The sequence below is a fragment of the Tribolium castaneum genome, chromosome 10, assembly GCF_031307605.1.
Source record: "Tribolium castaneum strain GA2 chromosome 10, icTriCast1.1, whole genome shotgun sequence".
NCBI classification, from domain to species: domain Eukaryota; kingdom Metazoa; phylum Arthropoda; class Insecta; order Coleoptera; family Tenebrionidae; genus Tribolium; species Tribolium castaneum.
In genome coordinates this window covers 3,853,855-3,874,337 of record NC_087403.1, presented here as the reverse complement: position 1 = coordinate 3,874,337, position 20,483 = coordinate 3,853,855, and the positions used below count along the sequence as shown (strand labels likewise).

At 34.6% G+C, this 20,483-nt stretch overlaps 2 protein-coding genes and 1 non-coding gene across 4 annotated transcripts in view; 2 read left to right on the top strand and 1 right to left on the bottom strand.

Annotated features, from left to right (window-relative positions):
- The window catches only part of LOC660234 (xaa-Pro dipeptidase), a 33,669-nt gene extending 19,817 nt beyond the window's left edge, over positions 1 to 13,852 (top strand). For both annotated transcript variants that reach the window (XM_008195210.3, XM_966483.5), the window contains exons 3-10: positions 8,648 to 8,839; positions 12,218 to 12,265; positions 12,316 to 12,377; positions 12,431 to 12,475; positions 12,528 to 12,797; positions 12,846 to 13,293; positions 13,345 to 13,496; positions 13,734 to 13,852. In XM_008195210.3, the coding sequence (XP_008193432.2) occupies positions 8,648 to 8,839; positions 12,218 to 12,265; positions 12,316 to 12,377; positions 12,431 to 12,475; positions 12,528 to 12,797; positions 12,846 to 13,293; positions 13,345 to 13,496; positions 13,734 to 13,785 (1,269 nt within the window). In that variant the 3' untranslated portion in view covers positions 13,786 to 13,852. The remainder of the gene's footprint in view (positions 1 to 8,647; positions 8,840 to 12,217; positions 12,266 to 12,315; positions 12,378 to 12,430; positions 12,476 to 12,527; positions 12,798 to 12,845; positions 13,294 to 13,344; positions 13,497 to 13,733) is intronic.
- On the bottom strand, positions 13,671 to 14,598 carry LOC103313036 (uncharacterized). The gene is made up of 2 exons (XR_010335649.1): positions 14,286 to 14,598; positions 13,671 to 14,230 (listed from the first exon to the last, which is right to left on the bottom strand). It is a non-coding gene; the product is annotated as an uncharacterized LOC103313036 (transcript).
- A 146-nt stretch (positions 14,599 to 14,744) lies between these two features.
- On the top strand, positions 14,745 to 19,422 carry Msh6. Its single transcript, XM_966429.4, has 13 exons — positions 14,745 to 14,979; positions 15,030 to 15,562; positions 15,614 to 15,889; positions 15,939 to 16,076; positions 16,790 to 16,997; positions 17,047 to 17,464; positions 17,511 to 17,757; positions 17,807 to 18,106; positions 18,152 to 18,243; positions 18,289 to 18,415; positions 18,464 to 18,646; positions 18,691 to 19,020; positions 19,071 to 19,422. The coding sequence occupies exons 1-13, from the start codon at positions 14,853 to 14,855 to the stop codon at positions 19,329 to 19,331; spliced, it is 3,240 nt and encodes a 1,079-aa protein (XP_971522.4). The 5' UTR covers positions 14,745 to 14,852; the 3' UTR covers positions 19,332 to 19,422.
- The last annotated feature ends 1,061 nt before the right edge of the window (positions 19,423 to 20,483 follow it).

Below are 20,483 nucleotides of genomic sequence, written 5' to 3'. Positions count from 1 at the left end.
TATTTACTAAAAAAAAATTCATAACTCGAAAATTAAAAGTCGTAGAGCAATGCGGTTTATTCCATTGAATTCAGTGGTTTATTTTGCGTATAAAACCATCTTTTAACAAAATGTGAACTTTTAAAGTTTTTTGCTAAAAATTAAGATAGGTATTTCCTATAGTGGAAAATTTTATTCATCAAAAAAAATTCATAACTCAAAAACTAAAAGTCGTAGAGCAATGCGGTTTGTTCCATTGAATTCAGCGGCTCATTTTGCGTATAAAACCATCTTTTAACGAGATGTGAACTTTTAAAGTTTTTTGCTAAAAATTAAGATATGCAATATCTATAGTGGAAAATTTTATTCACCAAAAAAAAATTCATAACTCAAAAACTAAAAGTCGTAGAGCAATGCGGTTTGTTCCATTGAATTCAGCGGCTCATTTTGCGTATAAAACCATCTTTTAACGAGATGTGAACTTTTAAAGTTTTTTGCTAAAATTTAAGATATGCAATATCTATAGTGGAAAATTTTATTCACCAAAAAAAATTCATAACTCAAAAACTAAAAGTCGTAGAGCAATGCGGTTTGTTCCATTGAATTCAGCGGCTCATTTTGCGTATAAAACCATCTTTTAACGAGATGTGAACTTTTAAAGTTTTTTGCTAAAATTTAAGATATGCAATATCTATAGTGGAAAATTTTATTCATCAAAAAAAATTCATAACTCAAAAACTAAAAGTCGTAGAGCAATGCGGTTTGTTCCATTGAATTCAGCGGCTCATTTTGCGTATAAAACCATCTTTTAACGAGATGTGAACTTTTAAAGTTTTTTGCTAAAAATTAAGATATGCAATATCTATAGTGGAAAATTTTGTTCACTAAAAAAAATTCATAACTCAAAAACTAAAAGTCGTAGAGCAATGCGGTTTGTTCCATTGAATTCAGCGGCTCATTTTGCGTATAAAACCATCTTTTAACGAGATGTGAACTTTTAAAGTTTTTTGCTAAAAATTAAGATATGCAATATCTATAGTGGAAAATTTTATTCACCAAAAAAAATTCATAACTCAAAAACTAAAAGTCGTAGAGCAATGCGGTTTGTTCCATTGAATTCAGCGGCTCATTTTGCGTAAAAAACCATCTTTTAGCGGGATGTAAACTTTTAAAGATTTTTGCTAAAAATTAAGATAGGCAATATCTATAGTGGAAAATTTTATTCACCAAAAAAAATTCATAACTCAAAAACTAAGAGTCGTAGAGCAATGCGGTTTGTTCCATTGAATTCAGCGGCTCATTTTGCGTATAAAACCATCTTTTAACGAGATGTGAACTTTTAAAGTTTTTTGCTAAAAATTAAGATATGCAATATCTATAGTGGAAAATTTTATTCACCAAAAAAAATTCATAACTCGAAAACTAAAAGTCGTAAAGCAATGCGGTTTATTCCATTGAATTCAGCGGCTCATTTTGCGTATAAAACCATTTTTTAGCGAAATGTAAACTTTTAAAGTTTTTTGCTAAAAATTCAGATAGGCAATATCTATAGTGGAAAATTTTATTCACCAAAAAAAATTCATAACTCTAAAACTAGAAGTCGTAGAGCAATGCGGTTTGTTCCATTGAATTCAGCGGCTCATTTTGCGTATAAAACCATCTTTTAACGAGATGTGAACTTTTAAAGTTTTTTGCTAAAAATTAAGATATGCAATATCTATAGTGGAAAATTTTATTCACCAAAAAAAATTCATAACTCAAAAACTAAAAGTCGTAGAGCAATGCGGTTTGTTCCATTGAATTCAGCGGCTCATTTTGCGTAAAAAAACATCTTTTAGCGGGATGTAAACTTTTAAAGATTTTTGCTAAAAATTAAGATAGGCAATATCTATAGTGGAAAATTTTATTCACCAAAAAAAATTCATAACTCAAAAACTAAGAGTCGTAGAGCAATGCGGTTTGTTCCATTGAATTCAGCGGATCATTTTGCGTAAAAAAACATCTTTTAGCGGGATGTAAACTTTTAAAGATTTTTGCTAAAAATTAAGATAGGCAATATCTATAGTGGAAAATTTTATTCACCAAAAAAAATTCATAACTCAAAAACTAAGAGTCGTAGAGCAATGCGGTTTGTTCCATTGAATTCAGCGGCTCATTTTGCGTATAAAACCATCTTTTAACGAGATGTGAACTTTTAAAGTTTTTTGCTAAAAATTAAGATATGCAATATCTATAGTGGAAAATTTTATTCACCAAAAAAAATTCATAACTCGAAAACTAAAAGTCGTAAAGCAATGCGGTTTATTCCATTGAATTCAGCGGCTCATTTTGCGTATAAAACCATCTTTTAACGAGATGTGAACTTTTAAAGTTTTTTGCTAAAAATTAAGATATGCAATATCTATAGTGGAAAATTTTATTCACCAAAAAAAATTCATAACTCAAAAACTAAAAGTCGTAGAGCAATGCGGTTTGTTCCATTGAATTCAGCGGCTCATTTTGCGTATAAAACCATCTTTTAACGAGATGTGAACTTTTAAAGTTTTTTGCTAAAAATTAAGATATGCAATATCTATAGTGGAAAATTTTATTCACCAAAAAAAATTCATAACTCAAAAACTAAAAGTCGTAGAGCAATGCGGTTTGTTCCATTGAATTCAGCGGCTCATTTTGCGTAAAAAAACATCTTTTAGCGGGATGTAAACTTTTAAAGATTTTTGCTAAAAATTAAGATAGGCAATATCTATAGTGGAAAATTTTATTCACCAAAAAAAATTCATAACTCAAAAACTAAGAGTCGTAGAGCAATGCGGTTTGTTCCATTGAATTCAGCGGATCATTTTGCGTAAAAAAACATCTTTTAGCGGGATGTAAACTTTTAAAGATTTTTGCTAAAAATTAAGATAGGCAATATCTATAGTGGAAAATTTTATTCACCAAAAAAAATTCATAACTCAAAAACTAAGAGTCGTAGAGCAATGCGGTTTGTTCCATTGAATTCAGCGGCTCATTTTGCGTATAAAACCATCTTTTAACGAGATGTGAACTTTTAAAGTTTTTTGCTAAAAATTAAGATATGCAATATCTATAGTGGAAAATTTTATTCACCAAAAAAAATTCATAACTCGAAAACTAAAAGTCGTAAAGCAATGCGGTTTATTCCATTGAATTCAGCGGCTCATTTTGCGTATAAAACCATTTTTTAGCGAAATGTAAACTTTTAAAGTTTTTTGCTAAAAATTAAGATAGGCAATATCTATAGTGGAAAATTTTATTCACCAAAAAAAATTCATAACTCAAAAACTAAGAGTCGTAGAGCAATGCGGTTTGTTCCATTGAATTCAGCGGCTCATTTTGCGTATAAAACCATCTTTTAACGAGATGTGAACTTTTAAAGTTTTTTGCTAAAATTTAAGATATGCAATATCTATAGTGGAAAATTTTATTCACCAAAAAAAATTCATAACTCAAAAACTAAAAGTCGTAGAGCAATGCGGTTTGTTCCATTGAATTCAGCGGCTCATTTTGCGTATAAAACCATCTTTTAACGAGATGTGAACTTTTAAAGTTTTTTGCTAAAATTTAAGATATGCAATATCTATAGTGGAAAATTTTATTCATCAAAAAAAATTCATAACTCAAAAACTAAAAGTCGTAGAGCAATGCGGTTTGTTCCATTGAATTCAGCGGCTCATTTTGCGTATAAAACCATCTTTTAACGAGATGTGAACTTTTAAAGTTTTTTGCTAAAAATTAAGATATGCAATATCTATAGTGGAAAATTTTGTTCACTAAAAAAAATTCATAACTCAAAAACTAAAAGTCGTAGAGCAATGCGGTTTGTTCCATTGAATTCAGCGGCTCATTTTGCGTATAAAACCATCTTTTAACGAGATGTGAACTTTTAAAGTTTTTTGCTAAAAATTAAGATATGCAATATCTATAGTGGAAAATTTTATTCACCAAAAAAAATTCATAACTCAAAAACTAAAAGTCGTAGAGCAATGCGGTTTGTTCCATTGAATTCAGCGGCTCATTTTGCGTAAAAAACCATCTTTTAGCGGGATGTAAACTTTTAAAGATTTTTGCTAAAAATTAAGATAGGCAATATCTATAGTGGAAAATTTTATTCACCAAAAAAAATTCATAACTCAAAAACTAAGAGTCGTAGAGCAATGCGGTTTGTTACATTGAATTCAGCGGCTCATTTTGCGTATAAAACCATCTTTTAACGAGATGTGAACTTTTAAAGTTTTTTGCTAAAAATTAAGATATGCAATATCTATAGTGGAAAATTTTATTCACCAAAAAAAATTCATAACTCGAAAACTAAAAGTCGTAAAGCAATGCGGTTTATTCCATTGAATTCAGCGGCTCATTTTGCGTATAAAACCATTTTTTAGCGAAATGTAAACTTTTAAAGTTTTTTGCTAAAAATTCAGATAGGCAATATCTATAGTGGAAAATTTTATTCACCAAAAAAAATTCATAACTCTAAAACTAGAAGTCGTAGAGCAATGCGGTTTGTTCCATTGAATTCAGCGGCTCATTTTGCGTATAAAACCATCTTTTAACGAGATGTGAACTTTTAAAGTTTTTTGCTAAAAATTAAGATATGCAATATCTATAGTGGAAAATTTTATTCACCAAAAAAAATTCATAACTCAAAAACTAAAAGTCGTAGAGCAATGCGGTTTGTTCCATTGAATTCAGCGGCTCATTTTGCGTAAAAAAACATCTTTTAGCGGGATGTAAACTTTTAAAGATTTTTGCTAAAAATTAAGATAGGCAATATCTATAGTGGAAAATTTTATTCACCAAAAAAAATTCATAACTCAAAAACTAAGAGTCGTAGAGCAATGCGGTTTGTTCCATTGAATTCAGCGGATCATTTTGCGTATAAAACCATCTTTTAGGGAGATGTAAACTTTTAAATTTTTTTGCTAAAAATTAAGATAGGCAATATCTATAGTGAAAAATTTTATTTACTAAAAAAAAATTCATAACTCGAAAATTAAAAGTCGTAGAGCAATGCGGTTTGTTCCATTGAATTCAGTGGTTTATTTTGCGTATAAAACCATCTTTTAACGAGATGTGAACTTTTAAAGTTTTTTGCTAAAAATTAAGATAGGTATTTCCTATAGTGGAAAATTTTATTCATCAAAAAAAATTCATAACTCAAAAACTAAAAGTCGTAGAGCAATGCGGTTTGTTCCATTGAATTCAGCGGCTCATTTTGCGTATAAAACCATCTTTTAACGAGATGTGAACTTTTAAAGTTTTTTGCTAAAAATTAAGATATGCAATATCTATAGTGGAAAATTTTATTCACTAAAAAAAATTCATAACTCAAAAACTAAAAGTCGTAGAGCAATGCGGTTTGTTCCATTGAATTCAGCGGCTCATTTTGCGTAAAAAACCATCTTTTAGCGGGATGTAAACTTTTAAAGATTTTTGCTAAAAATTAAGATAGGCAATATCTATAGTGGAAAATTTTATTCTCCAAAAAAAATTCATAACTCAAAAACTAAGAGTCGTAGAGCAATGCGGTTTGTTCCATTGAATTCAGCGGCTAATTTTGCGTATAAAACCATCTTTTAACGAGATGTGAACTTTTAAAGTTTTTTGCTAAAAATTAAGATATGCAATATCTATAGTGGAAAATTTTGTTCACTAAAAAAAATTCATAACTCAAAAACTAAAAGTCGTAGGGCAATGCGGTTTGTTCCATTGAATTCAGCGGCTCATTTTGCGTATAAAACCATCTTTTAACGAGATGTAAACTTTTAAAGTTTTTTGCTAAAAATTAAGATAAGCAATATCTATAGCGGAAAATTTTATTTACCAAAAAAATTCATAATTCGAAAACTAAAAGCCGTAGAGCAATGCAGTTTGTTCCATTGAGTTCAGCGGCTCATTTTGCGTATAAAACCATCTTTTAGTGAGATGTAAACTTTTAAAGTTTTTTGCTAAAAATTAAGATAGGCAATATCTATAGTGGAAAATTTTATTCACCAAAAAATAATTCATAACCCAAAAACTAAATGTCATAGAGCAATGCGGTTTGTTCCATTGAGTTCAGCGGCTCATTTTCTGTATTACACCGACATTTAACGAGAGTTAAAATATTAAAGTTTTTTGATAAAAATTAAGATAAGTGTTTCCTATAGCCTATAGTGGAAAATGTTATTCAACAAAAAAATTCATAACTCAAAAACTAAAATTCGTAGAGCAGCGGCTCATTTTCTGTATTATACCAGCTTTTCACGAGATTTGAAATTTTCAATTTTTGTGCTCAAATTTCCTGAGTAATACAATTATCGAGCAATAGCTCCGGAACTATTAGAGATAACCCTATGAAGTTGGAAGTTGGATATTATCGTTGGAAAGCCTTTTTCATAATCTATTTTTCTCAAAAAAGATCATTGTTCTCCGACTAATAGTTTTCGAGAGTTTTCATAACTAAAAAACAATTAGGAATTTGGCAGTTTGGCAAAGTGCAAAAAAATTTTTAAATCTCATTCTAGGAAAGTTTTAAATTTTTACAACCCTTTTGAGTTCCTAAAATTCCAAAGATATTCAACAGATCCGATTTAAAAAAAAGCAAAAACGAAAATTCTATTAAAATTCCGTTTGAAAAAAATTAACTTTAGTGTTTTTTTTAATATTAGGCCTGTATGTCTAGGAAAGAGTGTTTATTCCCATGGGAGTTTGTCAACAATCAACAAACACGTACGTTTTATAGAATATTTATTACATGTACTCGTATTTTTTAAGCAATTAACCGATAACGAGTACATATTTTGTACCGATTTAATTAAACTTGTTTTAATGTATTGGAAAGACGACGAGAAATCGGAAACGAAGCTTGTTTTTCACTTATGTTTATGGAAAAAGCTTTGAAAGGGGAATATCATACTTCACGAAAACTGGCAGAATACATGAAATGCAAGAATACACACATTTACGCAATCGTGTTATCAGTTGATCACACCTTTTCCCCGTGCCTATTTTTGATTTGCGGAAAATCATAATTTTGTCTGGAACATCGTTAATCAGCTTAAATCGCTTGATTAATAATTATTGATTCGCAATGGCTGACCTGTTTTAGATTTTCCGTGTGGACTCCTAACGAAGGCCTTGACAATGTCTATACCATCCTGTAACCAGCCGCCCCTTTCAACTTTTAATAAAACGTGTTTTTTATTTATTCGCCCTAAAAGTCTGTTTGTTTTGTTAAAATTAAAATTCGTTTGTTTTCCTTTAATAAACAAATTTTCGACTGCGAGTCATTACTTATTAGGATCTAAATTGGAGTGTGCAGGAAGGTCACGCTTGACCGTAGATAGACGTCCGTTTTGTCATCGTTGAGCCGAAGATGTTTTCAAAAGGCTGGCTTATTGTTGTTATTGTTATTGTGTTTGCATGGGGGAAATGGTAAAAACCGCAACAAACAACTTAAGGTTCATTGTATCGTGCGGAAGATACCTATATAAACATTATTTGAATTTGCGAAATAGCCAGCTAGACTTGTTAATAATTATTTGTGTGAACGTTGCCCAATTCTGCAAACTTTCTACTTTACAAAGCCTTTCTTTTTGGCGAATGTAAACGTCAGCGGCAAATTGCGAGCATTGACCGTGGGTAAAGTAGGTTACACACCCAAACACTTCCAAAACAACAATATGCAATGCCATAAAATTCCAATTATCTATTATTAATATTTTGCTCGTTCTAATTTCAATAAAGCGAGCGATTCTGTACGTTCGTGTTGCAAAATTCAGCCGATACCGACCTTTGCAACCTGACAAGTGACATTACGAAAACGTTTTGTTATTTAGGCGGAATTATTGTCAAGGTGCTTTATGAGTGTGTGTAACGACATATTATTTGATTTGAGGCTATTCGATGACCTTTTCTCTCTATAATTTCGACCTTCTCTAATAGCATAATAAGAATAGGAAAGATATTGGCATGGGAGGCAAAACTGCAACACATTGTGCAACCTTAAAACAAGACAATAGAACTTATGATGACTAACATCTAACATTTCATGAAGCGAACTTTCACATGACTCCTAACTTGGTACTTTGTTTTGTTGTGTAGGTACATTTCATTTAGCGTTATTGTAAACAAATACTCGAAATGATTTAAGAAAGCGTGACAGTTTCGTTTCTGCTCACGATCAGACGATATCCTGTATTACATATACTTTGTTTGTTTTGCTTCTTATCTTGTTTATTTTTTTTAACTTAATGACACGCTTTATAGCTCGTTGTATCATTGCTGCTACTTTGTTTATTGTACGGGGTGAAAATACAACAATATAACTCACATACAAGGCGTTCCTTTTGAATAAACATAACTTTAGTATATTTTTTAATATTGGGACACCTGTATACTCGCATATACCGCAGTATTTTAGAAATATGCACCAGAAACGCAGCTATTATCTAAAAAAAGGAGAAGTAAATATCTCTAATAATAAATAAGTTATGAAGCTTTTTCGGTAGATGGGTACATACAGGGTGACCCAGGGCTGCGTGCATGCCCCATAACTTTTTTCCTATGCAATCTTTCGATTTATTTTTTTAAGGCACATTTTAAAAATATCTTAATGTTTTTTTTTGAAACCCCAAAATATTTTAGTTGCTTTTTGTTTTTTTAGGAATCTTATTTTATGTGGTCTTTCGGCGTGACTGAACCAGGATGTTACGGAGCCATTGACGTGAATTCGGGGAAAGCTTATTTATTTGTGCCCCGATTTCCGAAAAGCTACGCTGTATGGATGGGGCCGCCGCGTTCTCTGGAAGAGTTTAGCAAGAAGTATGGAATCCCGCATGTGTACTACGTGGATGAGGTATTTTTTTAACTACTGTTAAGCGAAAAAAGTGTATCCTTGGCACAGAGTGCAAAACTGATTACGGAGAGTATCAAGAACAAAAATGTGAAAGTAAAACATAAATCATTTGCGAGAGATATTGACACGGTTCAAGTGTCGTAATTTAGGCAAAGGGAATAAATTTATATTGTCACGATAAGTTCTCGTTTCCAACCAGGTCCATTGATTACATCATTTAAGTTGAATCAGAATCGCCTGTTTTGTTTACATCACTGGTGTTAGGGTGATTAGCTGCCGTTGCCTGGAAACATCCTGTTTATTGTTTTTAATAAATTTAAGAGAATTAGCATAGGTAAGCAAGTAAGTAACAGGCAATGGGGCATACATTATCGTTAAATACGTATTATCACGACAGTGTAAACAATAATAAAGGTTGTAAAATTGGGTCAGGTCGTCTCGTAAAACAGATGTTCAAGTTATGGCAAAGATTAACAGTATCTAGAAAAAGATCCAAATATAGAACACAAATCATAACGCATATTCGCAGTAAAGCATGAGCACGGCGTGATATTTATTCCATGTTTGAATTTTGAGTCAGAAACAAATGAAACGTTAATAATCCCGCTTTGAAACCCCGGTCCTGATCTTTGTTAATTATTTGATATATCGATGTCCACATCGGGGAATGCAAAAGCACCTCCAAATATTTGTTTTTATTTAGTTTTGACAGAAATGGGACACCTCACTAAACTCATAAATAAAACTGTTTTACCTTCAAATATTGGCGTGTTTGCTTGTTATTACATAAGTCCCTATTGATGTGCATTTGCGATATTTTTATGCTGAAAAATGAAAGTGTGGACAAAGCGTTGCCATGAAACTGATTGATTCACCCTTTTATTTAGGGTGATTTGAACACGGGACTCTGACATTCTGTTACAAAAGCTTTTTCACTGGATGGAAAGTTCAAACATTCGTTTAATTTTAATTAAGTCATTTATTTTTTTTTTATAAAAACAGTCGCTGCTTTCACGAGTCAAGGAGCTAATCCGTTTTTCATTTATTTGCTGATGCGGATGAATCGGAGGATTTTTAATGTTTGGGGTTTAATCAGTGTTAAGGATTGCAACATATGCGACCTGCTTAAATTGCAACATTCTTAAAAATAACCATCCGGTCTAGATTTTGCAGATAGCGCGTTAATGTTATAATTTACTCGATGAGTTATATTTTCAAACTTTAAGTTTAATTCAACGATTTGGTTATCGGATAATTATCATTGGACATAAATCCATAAATGTGATTAAGATCAGAAAATGAAAAAAATAATAATAAAAATCGCACTCTAGCAAAGTTTTATGGACTTTTCTATACTTTTACAACCCTTTCGTGTTCTTAAAAGTCCAAAAAAAGTCAATTGGTTCGATTTTTTAAAGTTTGATTTTTCCTATTTTTGTCGCGATTTTGGTCAATTTCCGGTAGCCGGAACATTTATCGAGCAATAACTCCGGAACTATTAGAGATAACCCTATGAAGTATATTATCGTTGGAAAGCTTTTTTGGTAATCTATTTTTTTTCAAAAAAGATCATTGACCTCCGACTAATAGTTTTCGAGAAAATTGCAAATAAAAGCAAAAATTGGTCAAATTTTAAAAAATTCATAACTGAAAAACTATTGGGAATTTGGCAGTTTTCTCGACGCCAATCGATTCCCCGGATCATTTTGCATCAAGATGGGTGAAAATAGTTCCACTTTTTCGAATAGTTTAGCCGTAATTAAGAAAATTAAAAAAAATTTAATGGTCAAGGGCAAATACCTTCATAAAAATGAAAAACTTTTTTTTTTAATTTCACTCTAGCAAAGTTTTATGGACTTTTATGTGTCTTAAAACCCACTAGAATTGTTAAAAGTCTAAAAAAAGTCCATTTGTTCGATTTTTTGATGTTTGATTTTTTCAATTTTTGTCGCGATTTTCGTCGATTCCGGGTACTCGGAACATTTATCGAGCAAGAGCTCCGGAACTATTAGAGATAATCCTATGAAGTACATTATCGTTGGAAAGCTCTTTTAATAATCTATCTTTTTTAAAAAAGACTATTGTTCTCGGACTAATAGTTTTTGAGCAAATTGCAAATAAAAGCAAAAATTGTTCAAATTTTAAAAAATTCATAACTAAAAAACTATTGGGAATTTGGCGGTTTTCTCGACGCCAATCGATTCCCCGGATCATTTTGCATCAGTATGGATGAAAATAGTTCCACTTTTTTGAATAGTTTAGCCGTAATTAAGAAAATTAAAAAAAAATTTAATGGTCAAGGGCAAATACCTTCATAAAAATGAAAAACTTTTTTTTTAATTTCACTCTAGCAAAGTTTTATGGACTTTTATATGTCATAACAACCCACTAGAATTGTTAAAAGTTTAAAAAAAAGTCCATTTGTTTGATTTTTTGATGTTTGATTTTTTCAATTTTTGTCGCGATTTTCGTCGATTCCGGGTACTCGGAACATTTATCGAGCAATAGCTCCGGAACTATTAGAGATAACCCTATGAAGTATATTATCGTTGGAAAGCTCTTTTCATAATCTATTTTTTTCAAAAAAGATCATTGTTTTCCGACTAATAGTTTTCGAGCAAATTGCAAATAAAAGCAAAAATTGGTCGAATTTAAAAAAATTCATAACATAAAAACTATTGGGAATTTGGCAGTTTTCTCAACGCCAATCGATTCCTCGGATCATTTTGCATTGGTGAGGTTGAAAATAGTTCCACTTTTTCGAATAGTCAAGGTCTGATTCATACTGTTTACTGTTTTTGTTTAAAAGTGTTGTATTTTTACGAGAACGTGGCCAGTGTGTAGATTAGATATGATATCCGTCCTCTGTCTTTAGTGATGCTTTTAATAGAAAAAATCTAAATTTATATTCTAAAGTGGATACACGCGATGTAATGTTATATCGGTAAAACAAACAACAATGCAACAATTGAAAGATTATGTGCCACTTTAAATGAATATACCTAATTGTTGGCATATCGCTAAAAGCTATATTAAAACCGAGTAAAATAACGCGTTATAATTTGGAAGATAAGAGAAAATAAGCGAGAGAGAGAATGGGAAATGGAATAAGGCACAGTAACTCATGAATTTTTAATGAAAATAAAAATCATTTAGGGATTTATTTTGACCATTTTTGTGGTTGTCATCTATTTTATCAATGCTAGGTTATTGAAAATATTTTGTGTATAAATAAAATCATTTTTCCGAGAAAAATATATTTGTATAACGTTGTAAATATTTACCTACCTGACATTCAACTGATAATAGTTGGTTATGAAATACATTCAATAAAAAATACCAAACATAGGTACATTGATTAATTTCGTGATTTTTTAGATTGCGTCGGTTTTAAGCGAATTAAATCCGTCTGTTTTGCTAACACTGGTAAGTAACATCTCGATCACTTGGTGGTCCTTACTTGGCACAACTTTCAGAAAGGAGTAAACTCCGACAGTGGATTAACAGCGAAAGAGGCCGAATTTGAGGGAATTTCCAAGTAAATAACGATAGAGTACAACCAATTTTAATTAATACGCTCCGTGGTTTCAGGTTTGAAGTCGACAACCGGTTGCTTTTCGACGAAATTGCTGATTTGTACGTGCGACTGTTTTTTTATCTGTGTTTATTTATTAGATATAATTTATAGGCGAGTCTACAAGACGGACTATGAAATCGCTGTTATGAAGTACGTGGTGGAGACGTCCTCAGCGGCGCACCGCAAGGTGATGCGTTTCGCCAAAGCCGGCAAAAGCGAGTACCAATGCGAGTCGGAGTTCCTGCACCACTGCTACAGCGTGGGGGGCTGTAGGCACGTCTCCTACACCTGCATTTGCGCCTCCCATACGAACGCGGCGATTTTGCACTACGGCCACGCCGCCGCCCCCAATGACAGGTTCATCAAGGAAGGAGAGCTCTGGTATTACACCCTTGGTGAAAACCAACTCATCGATCAATAAAATTGCAGTCTTTTTGATATGGGTGCCAACTACTTCGGCTACGCCGCCGACATCACGTGCACGTTTCCGGTCAGTGGCAAATTCACCCCCGATCAGAGATTAATTTACGAAGCCGTTTTGAAATCGAACTTGGCGGTTTTTAACGCCGCCAAGCCAGGGGCGAGTTGGGGGGACATGCACGTGTTGGCGAACCGCACACTTTTGGAGGAACTGAAAAAGGGGGGGCTGCTGAAAGGGGATGTCGATGCTATGGTTACAGCAGGACTGGGGGCGATTTTCCAGCCGCACGGTTTGGGGCACCTTCTGGGGCTGGATGTGCACGATGTGGGGGGCTATATCACCGGACAGCCGGGCAGGCGGACTGAACCACGGGGAATCGACAAGTTGAGGACTAACAGAGTACTGCAAGAACGGATGGTTTTCACAATCGAGCCGGGATGCTATTTCGTCGATATTGTAGGAACTATTGGAAAATCGTAGGTTTGGGTTTAGGATTTTTTGTTTTAGTTGCTTGATGAAGCGCTCACGAGTCCGAAACTCGCCCAGTTTTTGGTGCCAGATGTTATTGAAAGGTTCCGCGGCTTTGGAGGTGTTCGGATTGAAGATGATGTTCTTATTACAAAGGATGGTGTCGTCAATTTGACCAAAGTACCAAGGACGTTAGTATTTTTTTTCGCCAAAAAATTCATTAAAACTTACTGAAATTTGGCATTTGATACAAGGCTAACTTTAATCAAATTTAAACTTTTGTGATGTAACACATGCATACATTATTTAAAAAAATTATCGAACTAAAATAAGTAAAAAAGAACACATTTTAATAAAAAAACATATTTAGCTGTAACTATTTATTAGAACTGCACATACTTTTAATTTTTATATTATTATATTTTTAGGGTGCAAGAAATTGAAGACTGGATTGCTGGGAAAGACGACAATAAATACTAGACGTTGATTTTGACCGTAATACCATATGTATTGGCCTGATTTTACCCAAATAAAGCTTACCTGTTAATTTGCGTTTTGTTCTTTCAATTTTTACCTCTACCTGCTTTATTATTACTTTATCATCTTTACATAATACTCAAGTTAATACACAGTTTCTGAATTGCACACTAAAATTACACAACTAAGAAAAAATCAAATCACGACCAGCGTTAAACAGCACTTAACGCCTGCACGTACATCTTTTTGATGGGGTAGCCCCACAGTCTTCGCTGCCGCTGTCGCTGTCGGTAGTTTCATAATCCGAAGAAAAGGAACTATCGGAAGTGGGACTCCCAGAGGAGCAATCTGAGCAGCTACACGCCGTATCGGTGCTATCTTCGGAAGAGGGGCTGTATTTGCAACACTTGTTGGTACAACTACAACAGCAGCGAGCTCTTTTCTTCAACTGCACCAAATTAACAAGAGAAAATTAACGTCTGGCAAATAATTCTTTTTCATACCTTCGTACTCCTGGTTTTTTTCGCGCAAGAACAACACGGAGAGTCTGCACCACGAGATCTTCTTTTTGTTGTTCGTTTTTTCACTTTTGATGATTTGGTTTTGTGTTCTGTATTCTTGGAGCACGAAGCACAAGAACGACAAGAGGTGTGACCAGGCATTCTAAACTCACCCGAATTATATTGTCGTACGTCCTACTACACCTTACTGTCCTCTTTAAATTTTTAGTAGAAAAAAAACGATAACAACATTTGAAAAAATTGGGGATTTTTGTGTTGATGGGTTCGTTAATTAAGAAAAAATACACTTATTAAAACACCTTTAATCAACAGACTTTGTGCAAAATACAAACATAGGGGTAAGTTCAAAACTGGCACTATCATATCATCAATTAAATTGAATTAAATTGATAATATGATACGACTTTAACCATGGGGAGGGGAGATGTTGGCAGCATTGTGTTACTATGTGTGCTGTCGGTCGCTAGAAGGCGCGCTTTTGTTGTGTTGTTAGTTGTTTGGTTAAAAAACTATTTGCTCCGTGTTGTCAATTCGAAAATTTTGCACAAAATGTCGAAACGGTTCAGCACGGGCCAAAGTAACACCCTTCTGAATTATTTCCAATCTCCGAAAAGCTCAAATGGTAAAGACGTCAAGCAAAACGGCGCCGGGAAAAGGGATCTTGTTTCTAATAAGGGTGTGTATTTGGTTTAGTTCGTGTTCAAACTAGAACATTTCCCCAATTAGACGAGGGAGACGTATTCCCAGTTCAAGCCAAGAAACGCAAGAAAACGACAATTATCGACAGTGACTCAGACGATGAGCATTTGCCGATCCAGCCAACACCCAAGAAGTCGAAAAACGGGAAGAAACGGCCGGTGAGCGACTCAGACAGCGAGTCTTCGGACAGCGACAGCAAGCCCGCCGAGAAGTCGCTCAAACTGTCCGCTTCCAAGACAAATGAGAAAAGCGCAGCCAAAGCGGCCCCAATTGTCAGCGATCTTAACACCAATTGGTTGCACAATCGGCTTGACTTCCTCCAACCCAATAAAATCCGCGATGTTAATAAGAGACGGCCCGATGATCCAGACTATGACCCTCGCACACTTTACATTCCTCAGAGCTTCCTGGAGAAGCAAACTCCGGCAATGCGTCAGTGGTGGGTCCTGAAAAGCACCCACATGGACTCGGTTTTGTTCTTCAAAGTTGGAAAGTTCTACGAGCTTTACCACATGGATGCCGTTGTGGGGGTCACACAACTGGGGTTTTCCTACATGAAGGCAGTTCCTTCCCACACTGTTAGTTTTTGAATGAATCGGTTAATGTTGCAGGGGGAGTTCGCCCACTCCGGCTTTCCCGAAAGCGCCTACCATAAGATGGCAAATGCTTTAATCGAGAAGGGGTTTAAGGTGGCAAGGACCGAACAAACCGAAACCCCCGAAATGATGGCCGAACGGTGCAAAAAACAGGGACGTGCCACCAAATTCGATAAAGTAGTCAATCGGGAAATTTGTCAAATTTCAACGAAAGCCACTTGCGTGTACACCGCACAGTTGCCCGATGCCATGCATTCGCAGTCTTGTTACATGTATGCCATTGCAGAGAAGGTGTAATTTCACATAAAATAATTCAGTTAAAACGATTGGCAATTTTTAGGACGTAACTGGTTCGCAAAGAAGATTCGGAATTTGTTTTATTGATACGTCCATTGGCGTCTTCAAACTGGCAGAGTTTGATGACGACAAACACTGTTCAAAGCTTTTAGTCTGTCTTTCGGAATATCCACCAGGATTAGTAAGTTGTTCGCAATTTTTAAAATGTACAGACGCCTAAAAAGAAAATGACGCGTCTATAATATATATTGGTTCTGACAAACAATTGTCAAGTTTCCCTGTAAATTTAATTTATTATTTGGCTGATACAAAGTAAATTTTAATATGCGAATAACAAATATGGTAAAATACGGATTATTATTTCATTGTGGATTAATAAAAAAAATTGAAGATTAACTGTCGGTGTGGTATTTTCATTTTGCTATCGGTTGCTCAAAAAATATTTTAAATCAAAAACTGTTCAAATATTAATACGTAGTTTATTTCGCAACGATACAAAAGTTATTGTGCATAAAACAACATAAAACCCAAATGTAGTAATCTAATTGTATTTCAACTTTATATAATAGAATTTATTTATTTATATAAATAGATTTATTAACATTTTTTATCTTAAATGTTTCAAAAAATTGGTATAACTAGAGTAAAAGTTATCAATGAACATTAGAATAAGTTACTTATAATTATAACTAATGCTGCAAATAAAGTTCACTGGAAATATTTGACAACACGTAACAATACAAGAAATAAATTTTTCGTCAAATTGAATTAACAGTATTTTTTTGAAAATATAAAATAAAAAAAGTGGAACATTATTTAAACTTTTGGCGTCCGTTTATGGTTGCGTCATTTTCTTTTTGGGTGGCTGTACTTAAATTCGTCCACTTGGTTTAGATCTTGACTGAGAGAAAGAAGCTGAGCTCCAAACTAAAACTAATTTTAAACACCAACTACAGAGATGTTCGGCGAGAATCGCTGGCCCCCGAGAGTCAATTTTACGGTGCCAGCACCACTATTGAAAAATTACTGAACGGGAATTATTTTCGTAACGAAAGTAATGACCTGTGTTTGCCTGAAGTCCTCAAAAACGTCACAGACGGATGTACGTTTTTGTAGTTTGTTTTTTTTATATTCACGACGTTTTACTTCAGATAACGCTAAGCCAGAGTTTGAGTTAATGGTGAAAGCGTTAGGTGGCTGCTTGTGGTACTTGCATGACTCTAAGCTCGACATTCAGGTCGTTTCTTTGGGGAAATTCGAGATTTACCAGCCGTTGGAGATGAATGTGCGGGAGAAAAGCCCCCGCAGTTGCATGATTTTGGATTCTGTGACCATTGTCAACTTGAATCTCTTGGGCGAAGAGAACAGTTTGCAAAAAACGTTGGATTATTGTCAGACTGCGTTTGGCAAAAGGTTGCTGACGCAGTGGATCTGTCGGCCTTTGTGTGTCGTTGAGAAAATTAAAGAACGACAAGAGGCGGTTCAAGAGCTGGTCAAAAACACGTCTTTGTTGAAAGACGCACAAGACGTTCTGAAAAAATTGCCAGATTTGGAGCGACAATTGGCCAAGCAAGTGGCGATTTTGTTGTGACTTTTGTTACATTTTTTGTTCCAGGATTCATACTTACGGCAACAAATTTTTTGCCCAAGATCACCCCGACAGTCGCGCTGTTTTCTACGAAGCGGCCACTTATTCGAAAAGGCGAATTGGCGATCTCTTGAAAACTTTGCAAGGGTTTGAACTGGCACAGAACTTGTGCCCGTTGTTCAAAGGCTGCCAGTCGTCGTTACTTAAGCGCTTGACTCAGTTTAAACCCGACGGCCATTACGTTGATTTGACCGAACTGTTGTTGTTTTTTAAAGTGAGGAAACAATTTAACCATTTTTTTAATTTTGTCTTGCACTGTTTAGCACGCGTTTGACCAAGAAGAGGCCCAGAAAGAAGGTAAAATAATCCCAAAGCCGGGCGTTGACGAGAATTACGACCAGGCACAAGATGCTATCAAGGCAGTAGCGAAAAAACTCGATGAGTATTTAGTCGAACTGCAACAATTTTTCGGCTGCAAAGTTACATACTTCGGTTCGGATAAAAAACGCTTCCAAATTGATATTCCCGAAAGTCACACCAAGAAAGTAACAAGTGAATACCAACTCGAAGGGACTAAAAAAGGCGCTAAGCCCTCAAAACGTTACTCAACGGCCAGAAGTCGGGTGCGTTTGATTTTTGTATCGTTCAGTATTTCATTTAAAGTGTAGCAACTTCTAGCAGAGATGATGAAAGCGGAGAGCGAGAGGGCGAAAGTTATCCAAGATTTGAACCGGAGGATTTTCCAGAAGTTTAGCGAAAAGTTGTGTTTGTTTTAGTTTGATGTTTTACTAATGGTCTGATTTAGGCGCGAGCAGTGGGAGCAAGCCATTGATTGCATTACTGTCTTGGACGTGTTGTGTTCTCTAGCGCAGTATGCTTGCAATTTCGGACAGGATATATGTATTCCTGAAATTGAACCAATGGGAAACTCAGTACGTGACCAAATAAAGTAATAACACTTAATTTAATTTTCGCTACAGGATAAAATTGTCATTGAAAACGGTCGTCACCCCTGCATTACAAACATTGATAACTTCGTTCCCAACGACACTAAAATGGGAGTTGCCGATTTTGCGAACATTTTGCTCATCACTGGACCCAATATGGGTGGTAAATCCACTCTGATGCGTCAGATTGCCATTATTTGTATTATGGCACATATGGTATATACGACTTGGGTTAAGGAGCATCTAATGAATAATTTTAGGGGGGTTACGTGCCTGCGTCCGGCTGTACTTTATCTCTGATTGATCGAATTTTTACTCGTCTGGGGGCTCATGACGATATTGTTCAAGGCCAGTCTACGTTCTTGGTAGAACTGTCCGAAGCTGCAGTTATCTTGCATCATGCGACGCCACATTCGTTGGTCCTGCTTGATGAGTTAGGTAGAGGTACTTCCACGCACGATGGAAATGCTATAGCTACCGCGTATGTGGAAAAACTAACAACGATTAATTGTCGGACGTTGTTTTCTACGCACTACCACAGTCTTGTGGACCATTTTGAGGCGAGGCGAGACGTGCAGTTGGGACATATGGTATATTACTTTATTTGGCGTTTTTTTTAATTATTGTTTGTGATAAATAGGCTTGCATGGTCGAAAACGACGACGATCCGACTGAAGAGTCGGTTACTTTCCTGTATAAGATGGCAAGAGGGCGCTGTCCGAAGTCGTATGGTTTCAACGTAGCGCGACTCTCGGGCTTGAAACATTGCATTGTTTCACGAGGGCGGGAAATATCCAAGCAGTTGGAGAATGAATCCAAAAGTCGTCAAGTTTTCAGGGATTTATTCACATCTAGTGTGGCAACGATTAGATCTGCTATGTCAAAGTTATCTCTCTCTTAATGCATTTTTATTACTTTTTTTATATACCACAGTGAATAAACTATTATTTTGATATTTCTTATTTGTGCTAAATAAACGTTGAATTAATGAATGTTGACTGAGTTATTTTGAATAGTTTCCCTCTCCTTGTTTATGACCCGTCCTTAAAACATATCTCTAAGGTCTCAGGTCGGAGAAAACTACAAGCGTGAAACGTTAAAACTTTTGGATATGAGACCATAAATAATCGAATTAATACTACTTAAAAAAAAAGAAAATAAGTTCTATAATAAGACAAAAATAATTTTATTTTGAAGATTTTATCATTGGCTAATAAATACTACACAATAATTATTCGTACTCATACAATCACGTGAAGATTCTCACCAATTCTTTCCTAAGGGATTAAATCAAATTATTTTATTGGTCCAAGTTCCTCGAACTTGAAGCTTGATTTCGCAGTTTTTACAATTGGACAAAAAGTCATTTCACACGTTTCCGAAGTCTCGATTTCTCATTGGCTTTGAGCAAATTATTATTATTGGTCACCTGTGTTTTGATACGATATAAATGAACAACGCGCGTTCTGTGATTGGCTTCCGAAGTGGTAGTTTTTGTTTCTTCGAACGAGTTAATTATTTTCAAATTATTGGTTCAAACGTAAAGTTTTTCACGAGGATAACTTGATAAGAATGATAACTGATAAGAAGCGGTAGTATTTGTAATTGAATTAAGTTACTTTTATTTCATTGGCTAATAATACTAACAATTATTCGGACTCATTTTGTTACACACAATCACGCATCTGATTGGCGAAGATTCTCACCAATTCTTTCCTAAGGGATTGAATCAAATTATCTTATTGGTCCAATTTCCTAGAACTCGAAGCTTGCTCTCGCAGTTTTTACTATTGGGCAAAAAACCAGTTATTAAAACAAGTCATTTCACACGTTTCCGAGTCTCCTCTCTTATTGGCTACTATTTCGCATTGTCTTTGTTGCACTTTATTAATTATTGGTCATTTATTTCCCTCACCTGTTTTGATCCATCAATGAACAACGCGCGCATTCTGGATTGGCTCCGAGTCGTTGTTTTTGTTTCTAATCGAGTGATTGGTCCGAACTTAAAGAAATTTTAAGCAAAAATTGTGAACTTTTCAGGGGATTATTTCCA

Coding starts and splice junctions, on each gene's coding strand:
- Msh6 (XM_966429.4), top strand. CDS start 14,853: ATGTCGAAACGGTTCAGCACGGGCCAAAGTAACACCCTTCTGAATTAT. Junction 17,758..17,806: donor AACTGTTGTTGTTTTTTAAA/GTGAGGAAACAA, acceptor TGCACTGTTTAG/CACGCGTTTGACCAAGAAGA. Junction 18,107..18,151: donor ACTCAACGGCCAGAAGTCGG/GTGCGTTTGATT, acceptor TTTAAAGTGTAG/CAACTTCTAGCAGAGATGAT.